The sequence below is a fragment of the Pongo abelii genome, chromosome 2 (genome assembly GCF_028885655.2).
Source record: "Pongo abelii isolate AG06213 chromosome 2, NHGRI_mPonAbe1-v2.0_pri, whole genome shotgun sequence".
Classification (NCBI taxonomy): Eukaryota; Metazoa; Chordata; class Mammalia; order Primates; family Hominidae; genus Pongo; species Pongo abelii.
The window spans coordinates 112,559,704-112,583,045 of NC_085928.1; the positions used below are offsets into that span (position 1 = coordinate 112,559,704).

At 41.6% G+C, this 23,342-nt stretch overlaps 1 protein-coding gene across 16 annotated transcripts in view; it reads left to right on the forward strand.

Annotated features, from left to right (window-relative positions):
• ULK4 (unc-51 like kinase 4) overlaps positions 1–23,342 on the forward strand; it is a 727,378-nt gene that overhangs the window by 32,090 nt on the left and 671,946 nt on the right. For all 16 annotated transcript variants that reach the window (XM_054550402.2, XM_054550404.2, XM_054550405.2 and 13 more), the window contains 6 exon segments: positions 12,014–12,115; positions 13,307–13,390; positions 15,794–15,869; positions 18,941–19,033; positions 20,166–20,284; positions 20,440–20,509. In XM_054550402.2, coding sequence (XP_054406377.2) covers positions 12,014–12,115; positions 13,307–13,390; positions 15,794–15,869; positions 18,941–19,033; positions 20,166–20,284; positions 20,440–20,509 — 544 coding nt within the window.

A 23,342-nucleotide genomic window follows, 5' to 3' on the forward strand; every position in this document is an offset into this window, starting at 1 on the left:
TAAGATATTGAAAATGGTAATGACCAGCAGACATAGTCTGGACATAGGAATGGCTTTGTCCATGGCCTAAAGTATTCAATGTGGATCTACTCTGTAAGGCCTGGGGAACCTTAACAAAACCTGTATTTCGTCCTCAGCTTTATGTTTTACTGAGCACTTATTAGCACGTAGGAGGGGAATGGTGCCTGGCACATTAGCGGCTCAATAGAAATTAGTTGAGTGAATGATACTCTGCAGTTGAAACATATTTCTTTTTTTTTTTTTTTAATTTAAGTTCTGGGGTACATGTGCAGAACATGCAGATTTGTTACATAGGTGTACACGTGCCATGGTGGTTTGCTGCACCCATCAATCTGTCATCTACATTAGGTATTCCTCCTAATGCTATCCCTCCTTTAGACCCCTACCCCCTGACAGGCCCCGGTGTGTGATGTTCCCCTCCCTGTGTCCATGTGTTCTCATTGTTCAACTCCCACTTATGAGTGAGAATATGTGGTGTTTGGTTTTCTGTTCTTGTGATAGTTTGCTGAGAATGATGGTTTCCAGCTTCATCGATGTCCCTGCAAAAGACATGAACTCATCCTTTTTTATGGCTGCATAGTATTCTATGGTGTATATGTGCCACATTTTCTTTATCCGGTCTATCATTGATGGGCATTTGGGTTGGTTCCACGCCTTTGCTATTGTGAATAGTGCTGCAGTAAACATACATGTGCATGTGTCTTTATAGTAGAATGATTTATAATCCTTTGGGTGTATACCCAGTAATGGGATTGCTGGGTCAAATGGTATTTCTGGTTCTAGATCCCTGAGGAATCGTCCTCCGCAATGGTTGAACCAATCTACATTCCCACCAACAGTCCAAAAGCATTCTTATTTCTCCACAGCCTCGCCAGCATTTTTGTTTCTTGACTTTTTAATAATCACCATTCTGACTGGTGTGAGACGGTATCTCATTGTGGTTTTGATTTGCATTTCTCTAATGATCAGTGACGGTGAGGTTTTTTTCATATGTTTGTTGGCCACATAAATGTCTTATTTTGAGAAGTGTCGGTTCATATCCTTTGCCCACTTTTTGATGGGGTTGTTTGCTTTTTTCTTGTAAATTTGTTTAAATTTCTTGTAGATTCTGGATATTAGACCTTTGTCAGATGGGTAGATTGCAAAAATTTTCTCCCATTCTGTAAGTTGTCTGTTCATTCTGATGCTAGTTTATTTTGCTGTGCAGAAGCTCTTTAGTTTAATTAGATCCCATTTGTCAGTTTTGGCTTTTGCTGCTATTACTTTTGGTGTTTTAGTCATGAAGTCTTTGCCCATGCCTATATCCTGAATGGTATTGCCTAGGTTTCCTTCTAGAGTTTTTATGGTTTTAAGTCTTACATTTAAATCTTTAATCCATCTTGAGTTAATTTTTGTATAAGGTATAAGGAAGGGGTCCAGTTTCATTTTTCTGCATATGGCTAGCCAGTTTTCCCAACACCGTTTATTAAATAGGAAATCCTTTCCCCATTGCTTGTTTTTGTCAGGTTTGTCAAAGATCAGATGGTTGTAGATCTCTATTCTGAGGTCTCTGTGCTGTTCCATTGATCTATATATCTGTTTTTGTACCAGTACCATACTGTTTTGGTTACTGTGGCCTTGTAGTATAGTTTGAGGTTAAGTAGTGTGATGCCTCCAGCTTTGTTCTTTTTGCTTAGGATTGTCTTGGCTATGCGGGCTCTTTCTTGGTTCCATATGAAATTTAAAGTAGTTTTTTCCAATTCTGTGAAGAAAGTCAATGGTAGCTTGGTGGGGTAGCTCTGAATCTATAAATTACTTTGGGCAATATGGCCATTTTCATGATTTTGATTCTTCCTATACATGAGGATAGAATGTTTTTCCATTTGTTTGTGTCCTCTCTTATTTCTTTGAGCAGAGGTTTGTAGTCTCTTTGAAGAGGTCCTTCTCATCCCTTGTAAGCTGGATTCCTAGGTATTTTATTCTCTTTGTAGCAATTGTGAATGGGAGTTCACTCATAATTTGGCTCTCTGTTTGTTTGTTATTGGTGTATAGGAATACTTGTGATTTTTGCACATTGATGTTGTATCCTGAGACTTTGCTGAAGTTGCTTATCAGCTTTAGGAGATTTTGGGCTGAGATGATGGGGTTTTCTAAATATACAATCATGTCATCTGCAGAGACAATTTGACTTCCTCTCTACCTATTTGAATACCCTTTATTTCTTTCTCTTGCTTGATTGCCCTGGCCAGAACTTCCAATACTGTGTTGAATAGGAATGGTGAGAGAGGTTATCCTTGTCTTGTGCCGGATTTCAAAGAGAATGCTTTCTGTTTTTGTCCATTCCGTATGATATTGACTGTGGGTTTGTCATAAATAGCTCTTATTATATTGAGATACGTTCCATCAATACCAAGTTTATTGAGAGTTTTTAGCATGAAGGGGTGTTGAATTTTGTCAAAGGCCTTTTCTGCATCTATTGAGATAATCATGTGGTTTTTGTCATTGGTTTTGTTTATGTGATGGATTACGTTTATTGATTTGTGTATGTTGAACCAGCCTTGCATCCCAGGGATGAGGCTGACTTGATCATGATGGATAAGCTTTTGGATGTGCTGCTGGATTCGGTTTGCCAGTATTTTATTCAGGATTTTCGCATTGATGTTTATCAGGGATATTGGCCTGAATTTTTTTTTTTTTTTTTTTTTTTTTAATCTGTGCCAGGCTTTGATATCAGGATGATGCTGGCCTCATAAGATGAGTTAGTAAGCAGGAGTCCCTCTTTTTCTATTGTTTGTAATAGTTTCAGAAGGAATGTTATCAGCCCCTCTTTGTACCTCCGGTAGAATTCGGCTGTAAATCTTTCTGGTCCTGGACTTTTTTTGATTGGTAGGCTATTAATTACTGCCTCAATTTCAGAACTTGTTACTGGTCTATTCAGGGATTCGACTTCTTCCTGGTTTAGACTTGGGAGCATGTATATGTCCAGGAATTTATCCATTTCTTCTAGATTTTCTAGTTTATTTGTGTAGAGGTGTTTATAGTATTCTCTGATGGTAGTTTGTATTTCTGTGGGATCAGTGGTAATATCTCCTTTATCATTTTTTATTGTGTCTATTTGTTTCTCTTCTTTAGTAATCTTGCTAGTGGTCTGTCTATTTTGTTGATCTTTTTTTTTTTTTTTAAAAACAGCTCCTAGATTCATTGATTTTTTTTTTTTTGAAGGGTTTTTCGTGTCTCTATCTCCTTCATTTCTGCTCTGAAATTAGTTATTTCTTGTCTTCTGCTAGTTTTTGAATTTGTTTGCTCTTCTCTAGTTCTTTTAATTGCAATGTTAGGGTGTCAATTTTAGATCTTTCCTACTTTCTCTTGTGGGCATTTAGTGCTGTAAATTTCCCTTTACACACTGCTTTAAATGTGTCCCAGAGATTCTGGTACATTGTGTCTTTGTTCTCATTGGTTTCAAAGAACTTCTTTATTTCTGCCTTCATTTCGTTATTTACCCAGTAGTCATTCAGGAGCAGGTTGTTCAGTTTCCATGTAGTTGTGTGGTTTTTGAGTAAGTCTGTTAATCCTGAGTTCTAATTTATAGCACTGTGATCTGAGAGACTGTTATGATTTCCATTCTTTTGCATTTGCTGAGGAGTGTTTTACTTCCAATTATGTGGTCGATTTTAGAATAAGTGTGATGTGGTGCTGAGAAGAATATATATTCTGTTGATTTGGGGTGGGGAGTTCTGTAGATGTCTGTTAGGTCTGCTTAGTCCAGAGCTGAGTTCAAGTCTGAATATCCTTGTAATTTTCTGTCTCGTTGATCTGTCTAATATTGACAGTGGGGTGTTAAAGTCTCCCACTATTATTGTGTGGGAGTCTATGTCTCTTTGTAGATCTCTAAGAACTTGCTTTATTAATCTGGTTACTCCTGTATTGGGTGCATATATATTTAGGATAGTCAGCTCTTCTTGTTGCGTTGATCCCTTTACCATTATGTAATGGCCTTCTTTGTTTCTTTTGATTTTGTGTGTTTAAAGTCTGTTTTATCAGAGATCAGGATTGCAACCCCTGCTTTTTTTTTTTTTTTTTTTTTTGCTTTCCATTTGTGTGGTAAATATTCCTCTATCCCTTTATTTTGAGCTTATGTGTGTCTCTGCACGTGAGATGGGTCTCCTGAATACAGCACACTGATGGGTCTTAGCTCTTTATTCAATTTGTCAGTCTGTGTCTTTTTAATTGGGGCATTTAGCTTGTTTACCTTTAAGGTTAATATTGTTATGTGTGAATTTGATCCTGTCATTATGATGTTAGCTGGTTATTTTGCCCGTTAGTTGGTGCAGTTTCTTCATAGTGTTGATGGTCTTTACAATTTGGTATGTTTTTTCAGTGGCTGGTACCGGTTTTTCCTTTCCATGTTTAGTGCTTCCTTCAGGAGCTCTTGTAAGGCAGGCCTGGTTGTGAGAAGATCTCTCAGCATTTTTTTTTCTGTAAAGGATTTTATTTCTCCTTTGCTTATGAAGCTTAGTTTGGCTGAATATGAAATTCTGGGTTGAAAATTCTTTTATTTAAGAATGTTGAATATTGGCCCCCACTCTTGTCTGGCTTGTAGAGTTTTTGCAGAGAGATCCACTATTGGTCTGATGGGCTTCCCTTTGTGGGTAACCCAACCTTTCTCTCTGGCTGCCCTTAACATTTTTTCCTTCATTTTAACCTTGGTGAATCTGACAATTACGTGTCTTGGGGTTGCTCTTCTTGAGGAGTATATTTGTGGTTTTCTCTGTATTTCCTGAATTTGAATGTTGGCCTGTCTTGCTAGGTTGGGAAAGTTCTCCTGGATAATATCCTGAAGTGTGTTTTCCAACTTGGTTCCATTCTCTTCGTCACTTTCAGGTACATCAATCAAACGTAGATTTGGTCTTTCACATAGTCCCGTATTTCTTGGAGGCTTTGTTTGTTCCTTTTCATTCTTTTTTCTCTTAACTTTGTCTTTTCGCTTTATTTCATTAAGTTGATCTTCAATTTCTGATATCCTTTCTTCCACTTGATCTGTTTGGCTATTGATACTTGTGTATGCTTCAAGAAGTTCTCGTGCTGTGTTTTTCAGCTCCATCAGGTCATTTATGTTCTTCTCTAAACTGGTTATTCTCGTTAGCAATTCCTCTAACCGTTTTTCAAGGTTCTTAGCTTCCTTGCATTGGGTTAGAACATGCTCCTTTAGCTCGGAGGAGGTTGTTATTACCCACCTTCTGTAGCCTATTTCTGTCAATTTGGCAAACTCATTCTCCATCCATTTTTGTTCTCTTTCTGGTGAGGAGTTGTGATCCTTTGGAGGAGAAGAGGCGTTCTGGTTTTTGGAATTTTCAGCCTTTTTGTGCTGGTTTCTCTCCATCTTTGTGGATTTATCTACCTTTGGTGTTTGATGTTGGTGACATTTGGATGGGGTCTCTGAGTGGATGTCCTTTTTGTTGATATTGATGCTATTCCTTTCTGTTTGTTAGTTTTCCTTCTAACAGGCCCCTCTGCTTCAGGTCTGCTGGAGTTTGCTGGAGGTGATATCCAGACCCTGTTTGCCTGGATATCACCAGCAGAGGCTGCAGAACAGCAAATATTGCTGCCTGTTCCTTCCTCTGGAAGCTTCATCCTGGAGGGGCACCTGCCAGATGCCAGCCGGAGCTTTCCTGTGTGAGGTGTCTGCTGGCCCCTACTGGGAGGTGTCTCCCAGTCAGGAGACACAGGGGTCAGGGACCTACTTCAGGAGGCAGTCTGACCTTTAGCAGAGCTTGAATGCTGTGCTGGGAGATCTGTTGCTCTCTTCAGAGCCATCAGGCAGGGACGTTTAAGTCTGCTGAATCTGCTTCCGCAGCTGCCCCTTCTCCCAGGTGCTCTGTCCCAGGGAGATGGGGGTTTTATATATAAGCCCCTGACTGGGGATGCTGCCTTTTTTTTTTTCAGAGATGCACTGCCCAGAGAGGAGGAATCTAGAGAGGCAGTCTGGCCACAGCGGCCTTTCCGAGCTGCAGTGGGCTCCACCCAGTTCGCTCTTCCATGTGGCTTTGTTTACGCTGTGAGGGTAAAACTGCCTACTCAAGCCTCCAGCAATGGTGGATGCCCCTCCCCGCACCAAGCTCGAGCGTCCCAGGTCAACTTCAGACTGCTCTGCTGACAGCGAGAATTCCAAGCCAGTGGATCTTAGCTTGCTGGGCTCCGTGGGGGTGGGACCCACTGAGCCAGACCATGTGGCTCCCTGGCTTTAGCCCCCTTTCCAGGGCAGTGAACGGTCCTGTCTCTCTGGCCTTCCAGGTGCCACTGGGGTATGAAAAAACACTCCTGCACCTAGCTTGGTGTCTGCCCAAATGGTCACCCAGTTTTGTGCTTGAAACCCAGTGCCCTGGTGGCGTAGGCACCAGAGGGAATCTCCTGGTCTGCAGGTTGCAAAGACCGTGGGAAAAGCGCAGTATGTGGGCCGGAGTGCACCGTTCCTCACGGTGCAGTCCCTCATGGCTTCCCTTGGCTAGAAGAGGGAGTTAGTTCCCTGACCCCTAGCGCTTCCCGGGTGAGGTGACGCCCCACCTTGCTTCTGCCTGCCCTCTGTGGTCTGCACCCACTGTCCAACCAGTCCCAGTGAGATGAACCAGGTACCTCAGTTGGTGATGCGTAAGTCACCTGCCTTCTGTGTTGATCTCACTGAGAGCTGCAGACTGGAGCTCTTCCTATTCGGCCATCTTGCCAGCATCCCCAAAGCAAATTTCTAGGGTGTATTCTTGGTATGTGAGATGGGGCCGGGGGCTATACTTGAGGGGAGAGTATGAAGTGATGTTTCTTATACCTTTTGGGGGAAGTGGTAAAGATCTTTCCTCCTCACGTTCCATGTTCAGGTACTTGAGACTTTGGGCCATTGAAGCTCTGTGATACTCATCATGCTGTCAGCTGAGTTTGATGGCAGTTGTAGGAAAGGGCACTATGTGAGAGGGTGGCAGGCATCCTTGGACTTGGTAGTCATGTGGCCCAGGGATGAGGGAAGAGGATGGAGAGCAGCAGGTTAATCATAGGCCCCATAAATAGGACTAAAGGAAATTAAACTTTCAGGGCCTGGCTTGTATATGGTAAGATTTCATGCCCAAGAAGAAGGCTTTTAATGTCCTCAAATTGCATTCCATAGAATTATCAGTATTCTTTGAAAATGACTATTGTGGTCTATGTTAGTAGGATATGAAGTTCTGAATTATTGTGTGTAATTTTATAGAAAACAAGGTCAATGGTATATTTCAGTATAAATGCATATTTAGGGAAGAGAGCTGTGTTGTGGAAAAATAGGTCAGACGTTCTAGCAGTAATGCTTACTTCTGAACTTAATCTAAGAACAGTGTCTATGACAGGGCAGGTTGGTCTGTTTGGCCAAGGGTAGAGGACGCTTTCGTAACCAGCAGGGCAGAATCAGCCCTGACCTTTGGGGATCATGTACTTCATAGGTGGTTAACTTTTATATCCCTGTGGCATTAAGATAAAAATAGAGTGTAAAATCACTTCTGTTTTCCTGGAGACTTTGAGAATTCACTGTCTAAGTGTGGCGATGAGCAAGGCACATGAAAAAAATCACCCTACCTTTTGACATATTTGACTAGTTGGGTACTGGGGTGGGGTTGATGATTAGTCAGTGGTGGTATACGGCCATAAAGAATCTGTTAACATTGATGCTGATTTTAGGGCAAAAATTTTGGTTAGGCTGCATAAAAATAATATTGAAAAGAGCTTCTAATAAGGACGTCTGGATTCTGGTTCTGCCTTTGCTTCTTTGTAACCTTCAGAGTAGTGTCACATAGCTGCTAGGAGTTTTAATTTCCTGTGTAAAGATAGGGGTTGGTTGGATCATAGTTCCCAAATTCAGGGACAGAAAAGTTATATAAATCAATAATGTGGCCCAGTGTAAGAGGGATTAATGGGGGTTATGTCAAACTACGCTCAATTTTGGCCCAGTGTTGTTGATTGATTGAGAGGAATTAGAAATCTGGACTGATTTATGAAAAGAGTTTCAAATTTAGAATTCCCTACCTACAGGTTAGGGTTCAGGTTCCACGGTCTGGTCCCTGATTGCCTCTCTGTTCTTGTGGCCCGAAGATTGTGCTTCACTGTCCTTCAATTGCAGGTACAACTGACCAAGGCCTCCAACTACTTGAAGAAATTCATCAGTGCTTTTGCTCTGAGGCCATGCTTCTCATGACTGCACCCAGCTAATGACGGAGCTTGGAGGGGATGCTAAGGCAGGCCTATTCCTGGGAGACACTCTGATGGCTGACATTGGTTCAGGGATTCTTTTTTGTTTGTTTTGAGATGGACTCTTGCTCTGTTGCCCAGGCTGGAGTGCAGTGGCGTGATCTCAGCTCACTGCAACCTCTGCCTCCGGGTTCAAGCAATTCTCTGGTCTCAGTCTCCCAAGTAGCTGGAATTACAGGCGCACACCACCACGCCCAGCTAATTTTTGTGTTTTTAGTAGAGACGGGGTTTCACCATGTTGGCCAGGCTGGTCTTGAACTCCTGACCTCACATGATCTGCCCACCTCAGCCTCCCAAAGTGTTGGGATTCAGACATGAGCCACTGTGCCCAGCCTGGTTCAGGGATTCTTGTTTTTTTTTTTTATTATTATTTATTTATTTTTTTGAGACGGAGTCTTGCTCTTGTTGCCCAGGCTGGAGTGCAATGGTATGATCTTGGCTCAATGCAACCTCTGCCTCCCAGGTTCAAATGATTCTCCTGCCTCCCGAGTAGCTGGGCTTACAGGTGCCTGCCACCATGCCTGACTAATTTTTTTGTATTTTTAATAGAGACGGGGTTTCACTATGTTGGCCAGGCTGGTCTTGAACTCCTGACCTTGGGTGATTCGCCCACCTCGGCCTCCCAAAGTGCTGGCGTTACAAGTGTGAGCCACCGCACCCGGCCTAGTTCAGGGATTCTTGATGACCCTGAAGAACCTTTCTTAAGACTGCATGGCATCTATCTAAGGATGCTTTCATCTAATCTTCTTTCCCTTTCTCTTTGCATGGAGTCTATCGCACATTGCAATCTGAGCAGATTTCCCCATTTTTTTCCTCATAGATGCTTCCTGTAATGAAATCCTTGTGTGGATAATCCTGTCTTGGTGTCTGCTTCTTGGGGGGCCCAGACTAACAGTTCTCACCCCATCTCTCCCCTCACCCCCCACCTTGCCACCCCCCTCACCCCTTAACCCCACCTTTGGCTTTATGTTCCAGCAACACCCTGTCTTCACGATTTCCTGCATGTGTTGTGTAGCTGCTCACACCCGTGCCCTTACTCTTTTGGTTCTCGTTTCTTTCTCTTTCCTTCCATACTCTCCCCTCCCTTCCCTTTCCTTCATCTTGCAGTGGCATGATCATAGCTCACTGTAACCTTGAGCTCCTGGACTGAAGCAATTCCCCCACCTCAGTCTCCTGAGTAGCTAGGACTGCAGATGTGTACCACCATGCCTGGCAAAGTTTTAAATTTTTTGTGAACTGGATTTTGCTGTCCTGTCCAGGCTGGTCTTGAACTCTAGGCCTCAAGCGATCCTCCTGCCTTGGCCCTCCAAGTAGCTAGGAGTACAGGCTTGTGCCAACACACCCAGCCCTTTCTTATTTTATTTTTTCAGCTTTCTTATTTTATTTTTAAATATTTTATTTTATTTTATTTGAGATGGAGTCTTGCCCTGTTGCCTACACCGGAGCGCAGTGGTGTGATCTTGGCTCACTGCAAGCTCTGCCTCTTGGGTTCATGCCATTCTCCGGCCTCAGCCTCCTGAGTAGCTGGGATTACAGGCATGCACCACCATGCCCAGCTAATTTTGTATTTTTAGTAGAGACGGGGTTTCTCCATGTTGGTCACGCTGGTCTCGAACTCCCGACCTCAGGTGATCTGCCTGCCTTGGCCTCCCAAAATGCTGGGATTACAGGTGTGAGCCACCACACCTGGCCGGCTCCAGCTTTCTTGAGAAAGACTTCCTTACTTCTTTGTCTGGAGGCAGGATTTTATCAGACTGAATACTTAAGTGTTGTTTTCTTTTAAAACTTTCATAATATTTTTTGCATAAACCATTTAACTTACCATGTAATAATAAACTGTTTGGTGTGTTTGTTTTCTACCCATTTGAGTGTGAACCCAGACACTTTAATTCCATTGTTTATTAGTGCATTTATTTGTTAATTCCACATTTATTTATTTATTTATTTAGAGATGGAGTCTCACTCTGTTGTCCAGGCTGGAGTGCAGTGGTGCCATCTCGGCTCACTGCAAGCTCTGCTTCCTGGGTTCATGCCATTCTCCTGCCTCAGCCTCCCGAGTAGCTGGGACTACAGGCGCCTGCCACGACGCCTGGCTAACTTTTTGTATTTTTTTTTTAGTAGAGACGGGGTTTCACCATGTTAGCCAGGCTGGTCTCGATCTCCCGACCTCGTGATCTGCTCGCCTCGGCCTCCCAAAATGCTGGGATTACAGGCGTGAGCCACCATGCCCGGCCCTCATTTATTTATTTTTTGAGACAGAGTCTTTCTTTGTTACACAGGCTGGAGAGCAGTGGCGTGATCTTGGTTCACTGCAGCCTTCACCTACTAGGTTCAAGTGATTCTCGTGCCTCAGCCTCCTGTGTAGCTGGGATTACAGGCGCCCTCCACCACGCCCAGCTAATTTTTGTATTTTTAGTAGAGATGGGGTTTCACCAGGGTGGCCAGGCTGGTCTTGAATTCCTGGCCTCCAGTGATCTGCCTGCCTCAGCCTCCCAAAGTGCTGGGATTACAAGCGTGAGCCTGGTCCACATTTATTTCTTAATTTGACTAGTTTAGGCAAGTTCTAGGTACTGGAAGTAAGGATGGGAAAACAAACGTTCATATTCAACAAATATTAATGAAACATCTATTAAGTGTTGGACAGAGTGCAAGGGCGTTCCATGGGCGTTATTCGTCTTTGTTTCCTCAGCAGCTAGTGCAGGCAAATATACCTTCCATCGATGTGTACAAAATGTGATAGCATAGCAAAAATGCTCCATGGGAGAACTTTACAGTCACACATCAGGGCACACAAAGCTGCTGATCTCGCTGTAATGGGCTCTGGAGATAGGATTTGCTGAAAGGCTTACCTCAGTGGAATTTTGTTTCCAAATCATTGGAGATTACTTACTTCTTGGAGAACAGATTCTCATTGGGAGGTGGGAGTTTGTTAGATGGAATGCAGAGAGTGTGCACCAGGGAGAGACAAGGACCCTGGGTCTTGGCGGGTGCTCTGCAACTGCCTAGCTGTGTGATTTACTGGAGGTTAAGTATCCCTCTAAAGCTTCCATTTCTCTTGTCAGTGAATAAGGGAACTTTCTGGCTCTAAAATATGAGATTTCTATGTAATATTAAACTTTGTATAAAGTATATGTGGCACACAATGGTGCTTTTCACTAAATATTTCCTATTCTCCTGGATAGATGGTAGGATTGCATCCTCTCCCTGGTCAAAGCCAACTAAGTGTGAGCAGAAGTGATGTGAGTAACTTTGAGATGGGAATTTTAGGAGCCAGTGTTCAGTTAGCTACATTCTTTCTCCCTGCCTCCAAGTGAGGAAGCATGAGTGGAGTTGGAGCCTCTATAGCAGCTTGGGTCTTTGAATGACTATGAGGATCAGAGCTTCTTGGTAGATTTGTTATGGACATGTTTAGTGATAGATAAACCTTTGCTGTTAAGCCAGTGGGATGTTGGGGTTGTTCTATTGAAGATTTAACTTAAACTATTCTAATTGAAATTTAAAAGAAGAATGTAGCTGAATGTGCCATACCTCTCAGGTAGATTTTAAACATTTTTTTATATTCACGCACATCCTTTGCAAAATATAACCTTAAAATTAGAAAACATTTAAAAATGTGAAATGCACATGAAGTTTTATTCATGCGCATGTTTTTCTCCTGCCCTTTTTCATCTCATCAGATCTTTCCTAGGTGGGTTCATGTTGGCAGCAATACAAATGCCTAACCAATCTGTTCTTCATACTTTGCTTTTAGGATCTCCTGTATATACAGCACCAGAAGTTGTGAGGGGTGCTGAATTTTCCATCTCCAGTGACCTCTGGTCTTTGGGCTGTCTGCTTTATGAAATGTTTTCAGGTAATTGTTTCCTGAATAGGTATAAAATTAGAGCTAGACTAAAATAAAACCAGGTTAAGTCTGTAGTTTGCAGATGTTTTACCTATAAGATGTGAAAAAACTTGATTTTTTTTTTTTTATTTTGAGACAGAGTCTCGGACTGTCAGCCAGTCTGGAGTGCAGTGGCATGATCTCGGCTCACTACAACCTCTGCCTCCTGGGTTCAAGCCATTCTCGTGTCTCAGCTTCCCGAGTAGCTGGGCTTACAGGTGCCCACCACCACGCCTGGCAGTTTTTTGTATTTTTAGTAGAGAGTGGGTCTCACCATGTTGGCCAGGCTGGTCTTGAATGCCTGACCTCAAGTGATCTGCCTGCTTAGGCCTCCCAAAGCTCTGGGATTATAGGCATGAGCCACTGTGCCTGGCCAAAAAAACTGACCTTATTAAATTTTTATGTTTACTGATTTTGGCTGAGTTTCTTGGTATCTAGGCATATGCAGATTCCTAGAAAGTTCTTAATAAATAGGTAATTTTTAATGATAATCTGGAATGCTGAAATGTGCCTAACTCAAAAATTGTGATTATTAGAAATTTTTGTAAAGATGCCTTGTAACTGTGTATTATTCAGATGCGTTGAATGGCCCATGCACCCATTGGTTCATAGTAGTGGTCCATATGTGTGTTTGTGTATTTGTTAGGATGATAATACATTTTGAATTAAGAGAAATATAAATTATATAGGCAGTGCCTCGTACATACTAGGCATTAAATAGCTATTGCTATATATTTTTTCTATAAGTTGTATAATCTTGAAATATCTGTAGTTGAGATTAGAATTATTGGTGATAGCAAGGCCAGGCACGGTGGCTCACGCCTGTAATCCCAGCACTTTGGGAGATCGAGGCAGGCGGATCATGAGGTCAGGAGATTGAGACCATCCTGGCTAACACGGTGAAACCCCGTCTCTACTAAAAATACAAAAAAATTAGCTGGGCGTGGCAGCGCGCGCCTGTAGTCCCAGCTGCTGGGGAGGCTGAGGCAGGAGAGTGGCGTGAACCCAGGAAGCAGAGTGTGCAGTGAGCCGAGATTGCACCACTGCACTCCAGCCTGGGTGACAGAGCAAGACTCCATCTCAAAAAAAAAAAAAAAAAGAAAAAGGAATTATTGGTGATAGCAGACTTCTTTAATTTTGCAAGTTTTCATGTGATTTCAGGAAAACCTCCATTCTTCTCAGAAAGTATTTCAGAATTAACTGAAAAGATCTTATGTGAAGATCCTTTGCCACCTATTCCGAAAGGTAAGATTTCTTATGATAAATGGAATTAATTTACATTTTACACTGATTAAAGGTGTACCTTTATCCAACGTTTGCTTTTATTGATTCATAACTCCCCAAAGTTATCTTTTATAAATGATCCCAAGTTGATATTTTTAGAAATGTTAGTATTTCCTTTGCCACTTTTTAAAGATGCTGAAACAGAGAACAAAGTAGTAATAGATTTCCCTCATTTAAAAAACTATTTTGTGCATCTATATCATAAAAAGTATGGCTTAAAGACCTAAAAAACTTAAACCCTTATGTGACATTGCTTTTTGTATGTACCATTTACTTACTTTGTAGTCATACCCCATGTGGTTATTTCTATCTCCTGTTGGAACAAATTCACCATTTCCTTATCTTGATGAATCAGAATGCTACCCTTATAAGTTTTAAAAATCTTTATTTATTTATTTATTTATTTATTTTTGAGACAGAGTCTTGCTCTGTTGCCCAGGCTGGAGTGCAGTGGCGTGATCTCGGCTCACTGCAACCTCCGCCTCCCGGGTTCAAGCAGTTCTCCTGCCTCAGCCTCCTGAGTAGCTGGGACTACAGGTGCCCGCCATGGCACCCAGCTAATTTTTTGTTTTCGTTTTTTAGTACAGACGGGGTTTCACCATCTTGGCCAGGCTGGTCTCGAACTCCTGGTGTCATGATCCACCCACCTCAGCTTCCCAAAGTGCTGGGATTACAGGCGTGAGCCACTGCGCCCGGCCTGAAAATCTTTAAAATTAGATACAGTTGTATTATTTTTAAAGTGTTGGAACTTTAATAATATAAATTGTGGTTAATATAATGATCTATCAGCAATAATTTTTAAGGAAAGGAAAACAAAAGAAGGCACAAGTGTAGTAAAACATTTTGCTATACATTGTTAAAGTTTATCTTAAGACACATAAATGAAAACAGGATTCTACAAAAATTATTGCTATATATATATATATTTGAGAGACAGGGTTCTGCTGTGCTGCTGTGTCACTCAGGCTGGAGTGCCAGTGGTGCAGTCAACCTCCCGAGTAGCCGGGACTATAGGTGCGCACCACTGGGAATGGCTGATTTTTAATTTTTTTGTGGAGACAGGGTCTTGCCGTGTTGCCTAGCTTGTCTTGAATTCCTGGCCTTGAGTGATCCACCTGCCTTGGCCTCCCAAAGTGCTGGGATTTCAAGTATGAGCCACAATGTGTGGCCATTACTACTACTTTTAACCATAGACTGACGACCTGGATATGGTATATAACTAATTTAAAAAGACAAAACATTATGAGATTAGTGGTATTGGACAGTGTCATACTATAATGCTTCTTATTTCTGTTAAAAATCTTAAAAGAGGGATTGCAAATATTCTAATCATAGTACATTGTAATGCAAACTTGTTCAAGTTAGGAATACTTCAAAGAATAAGGTATAATTAATAGTTAAGCTGGGGCCGGGCATGGTGGCACACACCTGTAATCCTAGCACTTTGGGAGGCTGAGGTGGGTGGATCACCTGAGGTCAGGAGTTCACGACCATCCTGACTATCATGGTGAAACCCCATCTCTACTAAATACAAAAAAATTATCCAGGTACGGTGGCACATGCCTGTAATCCAAGCTACTTGGGAGGCTGAGACAGGAGAGTTGCATATATCTGGGAGGCAGAGGTTGCAGTGAACCAAGATCACGCCATTGCACTCCAGCCTGGGCAAGAAGAGTGAAACTCCTTCTCCAAAAAAAAAAAAAAAAAAAAAAAAAAATAGTTGGAGCTGAGCATAGTGGCTCACACTTGTAATCGCAGCACTTTAGGAGATCCAAGACAGGTGGATCACTGGAGCCCAGGAGTTTCAGACTAACTTAGGCAGCATAGTGAGACCCCATCTCTACAAAAAATAAACAAGAATTAGTCAGGCGTGGTAGTGCATGCCTGTAGTCCCAGCTACTCTGGAGGCTAGGGTGAGAGGATCACTTGAGCCTGGGAGGTAGAGGCTGGAGTGAACCATGATCGTGCCACTGCACTCCAGCCTGGGTGACAGAGCGAGACTCTATCTCAAAACCCCCCCCCCAAAATAGTTGAAGACAAGTGTTTGAGTTTGTTAAGCTGGTGATCGTTATTGGGATTGTTCAGTGAAGAGCAGGCTTAGAGGTTTGTTAAGACTTAGTTTTTGAGATTTACATTTCTTTTTTGTGATCTAGGAAAAAATGTTTTTAATCTTTGTGTTCTGTACCTCCCCATCCTGCCCCATTAAATAGAGTATATAATTGTTGTTAATGGATTTAGTGTTCTCTTAATAATAACGTATGTGTTTAAAATACTATTGCTTTAAATGTTGATGTAAGAGATAAAAATAAAATTGATATGTATTTACTACTTATCATTTTTTCTTGGAAATTAATTTGTTTATAGATTCTTCTTGTCCTAAAGCTTCTTCAGATTTTACTAATTTGCTTGATGGGTTACTTCAAAGAGATCCTCAAAAAAGGTAGGGACAGTATTTCGATCTTTTTTTCTTTTTCTTTTGAGTTCTGCAAATGGAGTAAGGGACAGTATTTTAATGGGAATAAATAGTGGAATCTTTTCCCCCTTTTATGTACTTCTAAAATGGTGCTGTTCTTAATATACAAATAGCTATTCAAATTATTATTTTTTAAAGAAGTCTAACTTCGGATTAAAAGTTTTTCTCTCAGTTTGCAGGTGTTTTTAATCATGAGGAATTTCTGAAGTCAGTTTCTCTTTTCATGTATTAAGTAGTTGACAAACTTATAACTCCCAAATCCAAGAAGTACCATTTCTTGTATTTTGTATTTCAGGCTAAAACTGTTTGACTATTGACCTAGGGATGATATTGTCAAGTTAAGATGCTGTCAACTGAGTGATATTTAATATGAACTGTTTTTATGACAATCCTGTCATAATGGGGATATTAAGTGATAGGATAATAGGCACCTTGTGAATTTTCTGTCAGTGGTGGCAATGTTAGAAATCATTGTTGAGGCGCAGGGTAGGGGAGGCTAGGAGGTGGACCAGAGTGGGAAAGAGGCCCAAGCAACTAGTTTCTAGTTCTGGTTCTGTCACTAGATAACTGGGATGGGGGGATGGGAGGAGGGTTCAGTTTATAAAATGGAGAATCAATTTAGTGTAGTGTATACAAGAATCCATTCTTTTATTAAATATATTTTAAAAACTGCAGAAGGAAATGCTGATTTTTGTATAAGCTGTAGGACAAACGTCCTTTACTTATATTAGAATGCTTTCAGCATTGTGTTATTTTGGTGGATAATTTTTCAGGCATCTTTTGATAGGATGTAACTATACCTAATTTACTTAAGATGGTGTATCCACATATCCCTACATTTATAACCATATGCTATATAATTTTTTGCTTACATGGGACCACTCCATAACCTACTTTTTTCTCTCATGGTACATTATGCATATTTTTCCATTTCCATTTCTGAGTCTTGCTCTGTCACTCAGGCTGGAGTGCAGTGGCGCAATCTTGGCTCACTGCAACCTGGGTTCAAGTGTTTCTCATGCCTCAGCCTCCCAAATACCTGGGATTTCAGGCACGTGCCACCATCCCCAGCTAATTTGTGTGTTTTTAGTAGAGATGGGGTTTCACCATGTTGGCCATGCTGGTCTTGAGCTCCTGGCCTCAAGCAGTTCCGCCTGCCTCGGCCTCCCGAAGTGCTGGGATTTCAGGTGTGAGCCACTGTGCCTGGCTGCTTGGTCATTTTAAATGGCTGTAGAATGTATATACAATTACCTATAAAAAAGTAAATGTTTAGAATGCCTCTTGATTTGGAATATTATATACGTTGTTACAGTAAATATCCTTTTGTGAATTTTAAAAATTTTTTTGGGTTTACTTGGGTAGTTATCTCTTTCATGTGAATTTCTCAAAATAAAATGGCTGGCCAAAGGCTAAGAGCATTTAAAAAGTTTGATACATTTCCTGCATTCTAGGAGCATGTGCTGATTTACACTCCCAGCAACAATATGTTAGAAAGCTCCTTCCCTCCCACTCTCATCTACAATGTGCCTTGTTGATCTACATTTTTGTCAGTTTGATGGATGAAAATAAATTTTACTTTGTTGGCTATTTTTATTTCTCCTTTAGTGAACCATAAGAGCTTTTTGTGTAAAGGAATATTATATGTGGTTGCAAATTCTATTATTTGTGTTTTACTTTTGATTGAAGTAATTTTATTTAATACAGAAATTTTGAATGATTAGTCGACTATAAATTCTTTTCTTTTTTTGTTTTAAAATTTCAGTCAGGCTTAATTTTCCCACTCTGGTGAGTGTGTCTAGAGGTATACTCTATTAGTAGTGAAACAATCTTTTGAAAGTGAGCCTGAGTTTTAAATACAACCTAAAGTCATTTTAATGCAAGTGAACTAGCTAGGTAATATTACTTTGATTCCTAAATAAGGTGTGAATGTATATGGTTATGAAGCTGATATTCTTTCCCCCCACCGCCGCACCCCCACCAGGAGACGGGGTCTCACTCTGTCACCCAGGCTGTAGTGCAGTGGTGTGATCGTGGCTCCCTGCAACCTCTCCCTCCCAGGCTCAAGAGATTCTTCCACCTCAGCCTCCCAAGTAGCTGGGATTATAGGTGTGGGCCCCCACACCCAACTAATTTTTGTATTTTTTGTAGAGATGGGGTTTTGCCACATTGTCCAGGCTGGCCTCGAAATCCTGGACTCAAGCAATCTGCCCACCTTGGCCTCCCAAAGTGCTGGGATTACAGGTGTGAGCCACCGCGCCTGGGCTGATATTCTTATTTATTCCTGAATGAATTTCCAGCAGAATAGTTCCAAAACTTAAATGTGTCAGTTAGGGTAAGTAAAATAATCTTGCCTCTGTTGTGAAATAAAGGATGACAGGATTATAGATATCTGATATATTTACTTTAGAATTTCAAATTATGCCGGGCACGGTGGCTCAACGCCTGTAATCCCAGCACTTTGGGAGGCCAAGGCAGGTGGATCACGAGGACCATCCTGGATAACACGGTGAAATCCCGTCTCTACTAAAAATACAAAAAATTAGCCAGGTGTGGTGGCGGGCGCCTGTAGTCCCAGCTACTTAGGAGGCTGAGGCAGGAGAATGGCGTGAACCCGGGAGGCGGAGTTTGCAGTGAGCCAAGATCGCGCCACTGCACTCCAGCCTGGGCGACAGAGCCAGACTCCGTCTCAAAAAAAAAAAAAAGAATTTCAAATTATTTATCGACTCCCTTTTTCCTAGGCTGGTTGGAGAAACCAGACTCTACGGAATTTGAACCCTGAAACTTCTAATGCTTAGTTATCAGACTGTTTCATTCTGTACCATTTAATGCTTCTGAATTGTTTCTTTTATCTTGCTGTCTAAAAGAGGTTAATTGCATACAAAAATGAAATAATAAAATATAAAATGATTTCAAAGGTGCATGTGTACCTTTAGGAGATACAAATTGTAAAATCTGCTATGTGTAATTGGGACATGTCTTGGGAATTTTTCATGGTAAGTCATGTTAAAGTAGAGTTTTAACATTTATGTTTTTTAAAGATTAACTTGGACAAGGCTCCTGCAGCATTCATTTTGGAAGAAAGCTTTTGCTGGAGCAGATCAGGAATCAAGCGTCGAAGATCTCAGTCTCAGGTAGTATACACTTACCTTTGTGTATGGGCATAGTTATTGGACACTTAAGCCCATTACTGTTCTAAATATACAATATCAATGACTGGAATTTCTCTGCTTTCGTAGTAGGAGAAAATCCAGCATTTGTTTAATTAAGGGTTGCTTAAGGAGTTTACTCACGATATTTTTATGTTCTTGATTTTGCATATTTTCTGTTGTTATTCTTCAGTCATTGATATGATAGTCATTTGTTCTGTTACCAAATACATCTGGCTTCCCACCTCCCAAGTAAATGGTAGGATCTTTTTTCTCCCCTTTATGTTAGGTGTGGTCATGGGACTTGTTTCTGGTAACAAAATGTTAGTAAAAGCAATGTGTGTTATTCCCAGATGCAAAGTTGAAGAGCAGTGGTAATTTACCACATGATGAGGTAATTGGGAAGAAAAATGTCAAAATGGAGTTCCAACCTGGATTTTTTTTTTTTTGAGACAATGTCTCACTCTGTCACCTAGGCAGGAGTGTAGTGGTACAATCATGGTGCATTGCAGCCTTGACCTCCCTGGGCTCAGGTGATCCTCCCACCTCAGCATCCTGGGTAGCTGATACTATAGGTGTGTGCCACCACACTCAGCTATTTATTGTATTTTTAGTAGAGACAAGGTTTCGCCATGTTGCCTAGGCTGGTTTCAAACTCCTGGCCTCAAGCGATTTGCCCGCTGTGGCCTCCCAAAGTGTTAGGATTATAGGCGTGAGCCACCATGCCTGGTCTGTCAGCCTGGATCTTTTTTTTTTTAAATTAAAAAAATTTGTTAAAAACAAAAAAGTAGAGACAAGGTCTCACTATGTTGCCCAGGCTGATCTCAAACTCCTGAGTTCAAGTGATCCATCTGCCTCGGCCTCCCAAAGTGCTGGGATTACAGGTGTGTACCACCACGCCTGGCGTTAGCCTGGATCTTGAGGGACTACAGTGATGTAGCTTTCCTGCCAGTCTTTGATGGCTATGTGGATGAGGGAGGCATAAAGTTAAGAGATTCTGTAACTTTGCTAAATGCCATGTGTAATTTAATTATCTTCTCCAACCTCTTTTTCTCTAACATAAAACTATAGAGAACTCCAAAGTAAGTTTGATTGTGTTGGTTTTCTCCAATAATAGCAGAAACACGATGGAGTGTTCTGGGCCACAAGATTCCAAGGAGCTTTTGCAGAACTCTCAGAGTAGACAAGCAAAAGGGCACAAGAGTGGTCAACGACTAGGTCACTATTTCAGACTAGGTAAGCTTTTATTTGAGCACATTCATGCTACTTAGAATGTTGTTTGAGAGAGTTCCTAATTTCAATGTTATGTCCCTTTAAATCTTTGTGTACGTTATGCCTTGCGTATGATGTTTTTGTTCTTTTCTGGATAACATATTACTTTCCTGCTACAGAAAATCCAACTGAGTTTCGGCCTAAGAGTACTCTTGAGGGTCAGTTGAATGAATCCATGTTTCTTCTCAGGTAGGTAAAATGAAAAAAGAGGGATCAATGCGAGACAAAAGTTAAATTTTCTTAAAGCATCTGCTATCTTGGTGCAAACCTTGTTACACAGAGATAACAGGAATTTTAGTGCCAAATTCCAGTTTCATTCTCCAATTTCAAAGTTACAGTTAGGTCGTGGCCAGTGAAAGGTAGATTTTGCTATGTACAGGATTTTTGAAAATTTTTAACCAAACCAACTTATTTTTTTACCAAAGTAACTCATTATTTCCATTTGTAAGAATTAATTCCTCTTCATTTTGTTCTTTAACTTAAAATGGGATTGAATTTAAAATTTCAGAAGTCCAGCTTGTTTGTTTTGTTTTGTTTTTGAGACAAGATCTCCCTCTATTGCCCAGGCTGGAGTGCAGTGGCGTGATTTGGTTCATTGTAACCTCTGCCTCCTGGATTCAAGTGATCTTGCCACTTTAGCCTCTCAAGTAGCTGTGACTACAGGTGTGTGCCACCATGCCTGGCTAATTTTTTTTTGTAGAGTTGGTGTTTTGCCATGTTGCTCAGGCTGGTCTCGAACTCCTGGGCTTGAGCCATCTGCCTGCCAATGCACCCAGTTTTTGTTGTTGTTGTTGTTGTTGTTGTTGTTGTTAATGCTTTGAAGGCAAAAGCTTCTTCATTTGGATAAATACAGAAAAGATCTTTAAATACTTTTTTTATTCTTTCATTTATGTTTATTTTATTTTATTTTTTTGAGATGGAGTCTTGTTCTGTTGTCCAGGCTAGAGTGCAGTGGCACGATCTTGGCTCACTGCAGCCTTCACCTCCCAGGTTCAGGCAATTCTCCTGCCTCAGCCTCCCGAGTAGCTGGGACTACAGGGGCCCACCACCTCGCCTGGCTAATTTTTGTGTTTTTAGTAGAGACAGGATTTCGCCATGTTGGCCAGGCTGGTATTGAACTCCTGACCTTAGGTGATCCGCCAGGCCTCCCAGAGTGCTGCGATTACAGGCATGAGCCACAGTGCCCAGCCTTTCTTTTAATACTTTTCTGTATGTGAGGCTTGAATAATGTTTGTAATCACTGAAAGAATTAAAGTCAGAGTGGTATCTTAAAGTGATTAGACCAATGCATTAAAAAATTTAGTAGTATGGGCCAGGCTCGGTAGCTCACGCCTGTAATCCCAGCACTTTGGGAGGCCAAGGCAGGCGGATCACCTGAGGTCAGGAGATTGAGACAAGCCTGGACAACATGGCGAAAACTCGTCTCTACTAAAAAAAAAAAATTAGCTGGACGTGCTGGTGGGTGTCTGTAATCCCAGCTACTTAGGAGGCTGAGGCAGGAGGATCACTTGAACCCGGGCGGTTGAGGTTGCAATGAGCTGAGATCGCGCCATTGCGCTCCAGCCTGGGGGACAAGAGCGAAACGCCGTCTCAAAAAAAAAAAAATTTAGTAGTATGTAAATATTAAAAGTATTTAAAATATTTTTTAACATAGAGAAATAGTTTTATTCGTGAAATAGGGGTTATAATGATAAAATTCCTGATATGTTTTACCCATATTTAAATGTAATGTATGTTTATCTATATACATTTTACACATTTTTTTATTATTTATTTATTTATGTATTTTTTGAGACAGACTCTTGCTCTGTCGCCCAGGCTGGAGTGCAGTGGCATGATCTCGGCTCACTGCAGCCTCCGCCTCCCGGATTCAAGTGATTCTCATGCCTCAGCCTCCCAGGTGGCTGGGATTACAGGCATGCGCCACCAGGCTTGGCTAATTTTTTTTGTATTTTTAGTAGAGATGGGGTTTCTCCGAGTTGCCCAGCTGGCCTCGAACTCCTGAGCTCAGGTGATCTGCCTGCCTTGGCCTCTCAAAGTGCTGAGAATTATAGGCATGAGCCACAGTGCCTGCCCCATTTTATACGTTTTAAATTTAACTTTTTAGAACCTCATACATTTTCTCATATATTGTATTTTATGTGCTATGTAAGTATATGTTTAATGAGAGGATCAACAGATAAGTGAATGAGAGTTGAGGATCCTGATACTTGGGAATTTGAAAATGATAATTTTTTTTTCTTGAGATGGAGTCTTGCTCTGTTGCCCAGGCTGGAATGTGGTGGTGTGATCTTGGCTCACTGCAACCTTCACCTCCCCTGTTTAAGCTATTCTCCTGCCTCAGCCTCCCAAGTAGCTGGGACTACAGGCATGCACCACCATGCTGGGCTAATTTGTTTTTTTTTTTTTTTTTTTTTTTTGTGATGGAATGTTGCTTCGTCACCCAGGCTGGAGTGCAGTGGCTTGAACTTGGCTCACTGCAGTCTCTGCCTCCTGAGTTCAAGTGATCCTCCTGGCTCAGCCTCCCAAGTAGCTGGGATTACAGGTGCCTGCTACCATGTCTGGCTAATTTTTGTATTTTTAGTAGAGACGGAGTTTTGCCATATTGGCCAGACTGGTCTCAAACTCCAGACCTCAAGTGATCTGACTGCCTCAGCCTCCCAAAGTGCTGGAATTACAGGAGTGAGCCACTGCACTTGGCCCTGAAGGAAATAATTAAAAAATATTAATGATCTGAAGGGAAGGATTTCTTAAAATGTGAAAAGCTCAGGCCGGGCACAGTGGCTCATGCCTGTAATCCCTGCACTTTGGGAGGCTGAGGCGGGGGGATCATGAGGTCAGGAGTTCGAGACCAGCCTGGCCAAGATGGTGAAACCCTATCTGTACTAAAAATACAAAAATTAGCCTGGTGCAGTGGCGAGTGCCTGTAATCCCAGCTACTCGGGAGGCTAAGGCACGAGAATCTCTTGAACCCGGGAGGTGGAGGTTGCAGTGAGCCGAGATCGTGCCACTGTACTCTAGC